Here is an 8,280-nt window from a genome sequence, read left to right on the forward strand (position 1 = left end):
TCATCTCACAATAAAGGGTAACATGTATATATATATATATATATTTTAATAAAAGGATGTAACTTTTATTAGAAGATAAATACAATATATCTTTATCATGTATCACTTATGCCGTTCAAACCACAACTTCCTTCCCCATCCTATTTACCAAAAAAAAAAAAACTAGTATTTTATAAGTTAAAAAGTATCATTTTGTTTTTGTAGTTTTCTTTTTCTTCTAAATGGATAATGATAAATCAAAACTGAACTAGTTCAGATTGACAGATTCCTAGGAAAATTTCCAGTTTGGCACAGATCATGTTTCAACCTTCAAACTTTCAAGTACTTCTTCTACACTGCCATAAATAGTCATAGTCACTGTAATTGAAAAGACATGACGTGAGGTGAAAAAAAAAAAAAATCTAAAAAAAGTAAAAACTGACTTGCCCTGAACACACTGTCATTTTTTTGTTGGTACACGAACGTAAATAGTAAAAAATATTTCTAAAAAAAATTAATCTCAAATTCCAAAAAATATCTATTAAGGGAAGGGCAAAATAGCCACAAAAAAAAAAAGTGTTAAAACTCAAAACCCAAGTGGAAGCTCAAGCTGGCGGCGGATCCAAAAGAGAGAGAAACCTCAACAGTAGCTATAAATCTCAGTTTTATGAATCAACGGTCCAGATCAACCCTTATGCCTAATCCAACGGCCACGAGCTCAACCGCGTTTTACAATGACTCCTTCTCTATCCTCAAAATAAAATCCTCACCCTAACCGTATCCGTACCCTTCACTTTCTCTCTCTAAAAAAAAAAACCTTCAGATTCAGAGACTTTTCTCTCTCTAAAATCCAAAACTTCCATTTTTTTTTTTTTGGGTAGAGTGAGAGTGAGTGTAAGATATTACGATGCAATCGAATAACGGCGGCTCTGATTCAAAGCCACAAGAGAAGCTGAATAATAATAGTAATAATCAACAACAACAACAACAACAACGACAGACTCCGCCGCCGCAGTCGTGGGTGGCGATGCAGTATCCGGCGGCGGCGATGGTAATGCAGCATCAGATGATGGCGCCGCACCATCAGCATTACGGTCATCCTCCGCCTCCTCCGCCTCCACCTCAGCATTACGTGCCGTATCACCCTTACCAGCAGCTACAACACTCTCAGTCTCAGCAGCAGCAGCAGCAGCAAGGATCTAGCGGCGAACACAACAAGACGATCTGGGTCGGCGATTTGCACCATTGGATGGACGAGAATTTCCTCCACAATTGCTTCGTCTCCACCGGAGAGGTCCAATTTTTTTTTTTCTTTTCTTTTCTTTCTATTTCCATTTCATATCGTATTCGCATTCGTCTGTATTTGCGTATATTCATCTATTTTTTTTGTGTTTGTTGATTTGGGTTTTGAATGAATGAATATTCAAAGGACACGTTTTGATTGCTTCATTTGGCATTTTCTCTGTTTGTGAACGTTGGGTTTAGTTTAGGTTTATGTATGTGAACGTTTTGTGTGATATAATGAGGAAAGGGTTTTAAATATGGTTGCTTTTTACTGAGAAAAGTGGTAACGGTATTATGTCCTTATTAGAGGAATTTGTATTGTTGGCTTATAATAAAGTAAAGAAAAGGATGTTACACCTGTTGTTTGGTTTCATTAATTATTAGGGAAGATGGAGTTGATTTTGCAATGTTTTAAGAAGCAAATACACTCCAAAATCACCACTCTTGCATGCTTGTCCACAATGTGTTAGGAGGATTAAAAAAAGTTTAAAAAAAAAAAAATTACAAAGCATTTGATTTTGGATGTGTTTATAAGTATTTTAATAGTTGTAATTTATTTTAAAAGCTTAATATATATCTGCACATATTAATTAATTACATATCCATCGATATGTCCTGTGTTGTGTTGAGTTTCGTGTCCATGCTTCTTAGGTTTGAATATATTTTTGTGCTTTAGGATTAGCATCAAGGTTTTTATCTAGCATATAGGGTTGAAGCTTCCTATCTAGCATTATGAGCTTGCCCTAATTTGATGTTCTGATCATTCACTAATAAATGGTGAATACACTTATGACTGGAACTGACCGAATAACACTTCTTCATGCTTGTCCTCAATTTGTCGAGCAGGAGAGTTTTTTTTTTTATTATTTATTTTTTTTAAATTTCCTTTGATTTTAGATATGTTTTTAAAATTATAGTTGTTATCTATTTTGAAAACTTAAAGTAAAAATAAAATATACCTAAAGATAGTTTAAAAAAAAAAGCCATACCTAGTACATAAAGCTTCCACTTTTACGAGGTTTGGGAGAAGTCAAATTAATTGTTATGATGGTGCTGTCGTATCCAATTATGTTGTGTCTTGATTTTTTCAAGAACTGTTGTGGTCTTGTGTTTGTGCATGTGTCAATACTTCTTAGATTGGAAACAATCCTTCCTATGACATGATTTTGGAAATACAAATATTGATATCAACTCACTTAATGTGCGCATGCATGGCAGTCAAATGCTTCATTATTGCTTGGAAATAAAAACTAAAAAATAAAAGAAAAGTTCTATGTTGCCGACTTCTAACTTTGGCCTTATTTCCATTAAAGACAATAACAAAATCTGTACGTATGTGTATTTGCCACTATATGACTATATATAGGCAGGATCATTAGAAAAGAATCAGCCAAGATGTCTTCTAGTGTATAGCTCTCTTCAAACTTTGCGCAACATTAATTTTGTTGTGTCTAAGTATTTAAGGTCCTAATTGATTGACAACAAAGGTGGAGGAATTTTCTACTGAAAAGAGGAGTTATAAAATATAATTTAGGCAATTAGTTAATTGCATTGAACGTATTGATGTATTTGCATTCTTTTTTCTTTTCAACTATTTATAAAATTAAAATGGGGGCAACAAATACATGGTGGTTCTGCTGATCTGAATTTTCTGTTCCTTCTTCTATTGCGATTTCACTTAGGCTTGGTTTATTTTGACTGCAAATAGTTCTTGAATATTTTTATTGGAAGAGTGACTTTATATCTACTACAAATTTTATTACATAAGACTTACAAATTGGTGCGTCAACTTTTAAACACAAAAAAAAAGAAGTAATTCTAAATTTTATTTATTATGTTGTTGATATGGCACTAATCATATTCATTGTCACGTTAGTTTGTAAACCTTTTGTAGTAAAATTGGTAGTAGCTTTAGCATTTTCCTATTGTAGATTTGTCACGGCTCTTCAAATATAATTGGGAAAAAAAACTTTACAATTTTAATTTACTTTCTTAAAAGCAACTTTGTGAAATTTGAAATTGCCATATATTGCTTCTGTCTGTTTATTCGGTTGCTATTTTCGCAATCCTTATGTGTCATATATCATGCAGATTGCCTCTGTTAAGGTCATTCGCAATAAACAGACTGGTTTATCTGAGGGTTATGGATTTGTGGAATTTTTTTCACATGCGACAGCTGAGAAAGTTCTACAAAATTATGCTGGACTTTTTATGCCTAATACAGAACAGCCCTTCCGGCTGAACTGGGCAACATTTAGCACGGGTGACAAGCGATCAGATAATGTTCCTGATCTTTCTATCTTTGTAGGAGATTTAGCAGCAGATGTTACAGATAGCTTATTGCATGAAACTTTTGTTAGTAAATATCCATCTGTTAAAGCTGCAAAAGTTGTTTTTGATGCCAATACTGGCCGTTCAAAGGGTTATGGTTTTGTGAGATTTGGGGATGAGAACGAGAGATCACAGGCCATGACTGAAATGAATGGTGTTTATTGTTCGAGCAGGCCTATGCGCATTGGTGCTGCAACTCCTAGGAAGTCATCTGGATATCAACAATCTCAAGGTATTTAATTATTCTATTTCAATAAGAAATAAAGCAGTTGTAATACTTGATACCTTCAGATATATTGGTTGAAATGCATGCTTCAATAACTATAGTTTTCCTCCAATTATTTGTTCTGCTCTCTCTCTCTCTCTCTCTCTCTTCTCAGACAAGTTTTTCAGGATCCTCTGCAATTTTTCATATGTGAAAAGTTAGACAGCTGTGATTGTGGGTGCCCAGAATCACACCATCCCTTATATACAGCTGTTATTTCTAGCTTGATCTATACAAAGTAGTGAAATCTGTCTCTGATCCTTTCCCCTTTTCCAATGCCTTGCCAGCATAACTAACTTGTGCTACAAAGCCTTTGAGACAGCTGCTCTGTTTTTCTGCTTCTTTTCCCTGACTTGGCTGCCAATGGACTTTCACACTACTGCTTGAGTGGTTTTTGACAGCACTAGTTGTGATGTAACCACAGTTAGCTTTTGATTTTTTTTCAATATATAGAATCTAGACTTTCTAAAGAGAGCATCTTTTTCACATGGTGGAGGTGTGAGATTCTTTTATTTATTCTTATCTTGCCTCATCAACAAACATTTGCAAATGGCACCTTGCTTTTTGGAGGGCCATTCCCTTCTGTGTTATGTGGACAATTTAGCACGAAAGAGACAGGCAAACTTTTGAAGAGGTTGGGCATCCTTGGAGCTCAAAATTGTTTTTATTACAATCTTTGTAGGATTAGATGGCTGCCTTAAGGGGGCACGCTTTTTCCTCCTTGTAGGAATTTCTAGACTTGAGTACTTTTTACTATATTTGTGCATCACTAGTACACTACCTGTGTAGCGTGTACACAAGGGGAGCCTGCTTCATCTGATTACTCAATGAAACGGTTTATTTTTACTTATTCAAAAAAAAAATTCACCTTGCTGCTCTGTGGACCATTTAAGAATTGCAATTTTTTCTTTGTTATCAACTCCTCATTCTTGGTTATTTTCAATCTTTCTGTGTTCAATGGACATATCTGTGTTTATGTGGTACATTTCCTCTGCTTCATGTCCATACTGATGGCTGAGTGTAATCCAACTAGTAGAACAATTATATTCTTATTACTCTTTCATTCAACACATGCAGAATTGGAACAAATAGACATTGGAATTAATATAAGGGAACAATTACCAATATGTTGAGTGAGGAATAAAGAGATATCGGAATTAATATAAAGATTCTGGTGTTATTTTGTGTCCTTTATAACGGGACTAGACACATGAAAGAGCTCTGTTCTTTGATAACTGAGGAGTAGTTAACTAGGATGAAATATATTTTGTTGCCATTGTACAATGACTTTCATCATAAATTCTTTATGTCAATTACTGTTAGTGGACAAGTAAAACTATTGGGAGATATTTTCTTTTCTCCTATTTGTGTTGATGGACTAAACAATGCCAATTTTAATATTTGAATGACGGATGTCACAACTCCTTGGAAATTAGTTGATCTTAATACAAAAAATGTTATACAATGGCCTTAGATTGATTTCATTAGCATTCCTTATACTTATTTTTTGGGTGGTAGAGCAGAAATTTCTACTTAAAAAACAAAATCAAAATACTTTTTTGGTTGACCAGACTGATGGAACAGTTCTTTTTTTCCATATCACTGGCCCAAAAGTTAAGTTGTTTGTCTAAGGTACAAGTGTCTAAGGTACAAGTTGATGAGAAGAACACAGATTATGTAGATGGTAATGCCTCATCAGGCCTAGTCATGATGCAGCATATTCTGCTGCACTATGGGTATGAAGAAATAAACTTTTCATCAGAGGTTATGTTGAATACCTTTACGGATGTTTAAATTATGAGGGTCCTGCTGCTTTGGTATTGTTCTCAAAGAAAGCCAAAATTCTGTCCTGAAACTGGAGGAGTGTTTTTAGGGCAGGTCGTCAATTTGTATGGTTGGAAATTTTGGTTTGGATCGACTATATACACAAGGGACATAATATCCAACACAAAAATTCAAATGAGTTTTGTATCTGAGGATGTCCTCTTTCTTAAATTTTTCCTTTCTTTCTAATTACTCTGCGAAGATGTTTCTCCAACACACATTTTTCTTAAATTTATGATTGAAATGCTGCTACTAGTCGTTTCTCCTTCTGTAATTTGTTAAGAGTTTTTTGAACTTTTAAATTTTAGATACTGATTTCACTTTGGGCGTACTCTCTAGTATGCTACCACTTGCTAGCACTCCTTTATGTACCCTTCTTATATATATTTACTTTCACCCTGAAAAAAAACTGCTTGTATTTAAGAACATGGTTTGAAATGTCAAGGGAGTTACTCTGATGTAGCCATAGCATTTAACTTTGACTTTTGCTTATTTATATATGTTTTAATTATTCTTTAATTTTTTGGTAGGTGGATATGCATCAAATGGTATGTCAGCGCAACAGGCTGATGGGGATTCTACAAACACCACAGTGAGTTTCATCTTCTTCTTGTGGATTTAAGTAATAATCATTGGGATTTGCTAACCCAAATTTTCTATTAGATATTTGTTGGAGGGCTTGACCCTAATGTTAGTGATGAAGATCTCAAGCAACCTTTCTCACAGTATGGTGATATCGTCTCTGTTAAAATACCAACTGGAAAAGGGTGTGGGTTTGTACAATTTGCTAACAGGTAGAATTTTTTTACCATAACTATGTCAAGTGTTGGCAAATTTCCAAACAAAAAGAAAGAAAAGTGTTGGTACATAACAATTATGCAGGTGAACTTTTTATCAATTGGGACCTTCTCCCTCAGAAGTACATGGTGTGATTGTGGATTCAAAACCCTCTTGCATGTGTGACTTACTAATAAAGAAAAAACATGTGTCATTAAAATTATGGCTTGCCTTTTACTCCATGGTCCTCTTAATCTCTCTTTACAGAAATAATGCAGAGGAGGCATTACAGAAATTGAATGGCACAGTAATCGGCAAGCAAACTGTGCGTCTTTCTTGGGGTCGCAATCCAGCAAATAAACAGGTACTCGGCAAAATCTCACCCCCCACTCCCTCTCCCTTTCCCCCAAAAGGAAAAAAAAAAATGACACCGTCACTCCATTTTTACTGCATCTATTTTTGGGTTTGAAAAAGAGCTTTTTCAAGGATCTAATGGACAATTCAGATTTCACTATGCAATTAGCTTTGACAGAGCTGTTTGAAGTCATCCCTAGCTGCTGGAAACTTGGAAGGGTCATTGATCAGTTTTGCATGAATGATGTGTTCGTTTGAACACATCCATTGCTACCTGCTTTCTCAGGAAGTATATAATGATAATCTTTAATGGTGGATCCATAGAATCCAATCCAGAACTGGAAATGCTTACAGCAGCTCCAAAACTTATCTCCAATGACCTGCTAAAACAATTGATCTTTTTAATTTTATCTGCCCATAAATTCTGATTTGTTGTGAGCTTGTTTTTCTTAATTGGTTCTTTCTGGGGTTTGGCAGTTTAGAGCAGATTATGGCAACCAATGGAGTGGGGCATACTATGGAGGGCAGCTTTATGATGGTTATGGATATGCTCTGCCACCACCTCATGACCCAAGCATGTATGCTGCACCATTTGCTGCGTATGGAGCTTACCCCATTTATGGAAACCAACAACAAGTGAGCTGAAGGAACTGCACGAGTAGTTCTAGAAATTAGACAATATCACGCTTAACTGGGAAAAATTTCTTCATTTCTCTGTAAGTTGAGTGGTTCTGTAGAATTCTTAAGAAAATCCCTCCAAATGTGGAGTGGAACTGAATTTTGATAGCCTGAACTAATTTTGTAGGGATTTGACTAATGATTTATTTACAAATCACTGGACTGAATGAGAAAACTTATTTGTTGGAATACTTTCTTTGACTCTTTAGCATGTGTGTAGGGGCTGGCAGCATGATAATTCAGAGACTTTAGGACATTGGTATTTGATGCAAAAAGTCGCACTCAACGTTAAATCTGTGTGTGTGTGTGTGTGTGTGTTTTCACTTAACCCCCCAAAAGGATAAGGTTTTTTGACCAGTCATCAACCTTAAATCAGTTTGGAATGTGGTTGATGCTCTTGTTAACAGTCTTAACTGAAAACATACAAGATTGTACCCTTTTTAGTTTTGCTAAGTTTAGACAGTATCTTGGGTCTAGAAATATGCCTTTTTAGCATTTCAAGCAATGCTCCAAAGATCAAATGAAGTTCCCTACAATCATTCACCAGTAGTTTTTGCTAAATTCCAAGCATCATGGTTATGAGGAAATTTATCTTTTCAGCCTTTCGAGCAATGCTTCTAATATCAAGTGAATTAAGTATTTCATGTAGGGATAGCATAATATCAAGTGAATTAAGCATTTCATGCAGGGATAGCATGGTAGAGCATTTAATTATCAACTATTATCTAATTGCATAATTGGGCTAGAAAATAGATAATAATAAATAATCAAACTAGAAAGCTGCACTC

At 35.0% G+C, this 8,280-nt stretch overlaps 1 protein-coding gene across 1 annotated transcript; it reads left to right on the forward strand.

Annotated features, from left to right (window-relative positions):
• The first annotated feature begins 575 nt into the window (after positions 1-575).
• Positions 576-7,683, forward strand: LOC112033142 (polyadenylate-binding protein RBP47). Its single transcript, XM_024065924.2, has 6 exons — positions 576-1,273; positions 3,355-3,826; positions 6,214-6,275; positions 6,347-6,477; positions 6,728-6,824; positions 7,292-7,683. The coding sequence occupies exons 1-6, from the start codon at positions 887-889 to the stop codon at positions 7,457-7,459; spliced, it is 1,317 nt and encodes a 438-aa protein (XP_023921692.1). The 5' UTR covers positions 576-886; the 3' UTR covers positions 7,460-7,683.
• Positions 7,684-8,280: the final 597 nt, after the last annotated feature.

The sequence above is a fragment of the Quercus suber genome, unplaced genomic scaffold (genome assembly GCF_002906115.3).
Source record: "Quercus suber isolate HL8 unplaced genomic scaffold, Cork oak 2.0 scaffold_506, whole genome shotgun sequence".
NCBI lineage: Eukaryota > Viridiplantae > Streptophyta > Magnoliopsida > Fagales > Fagaceae > Quercus > Quercus suber.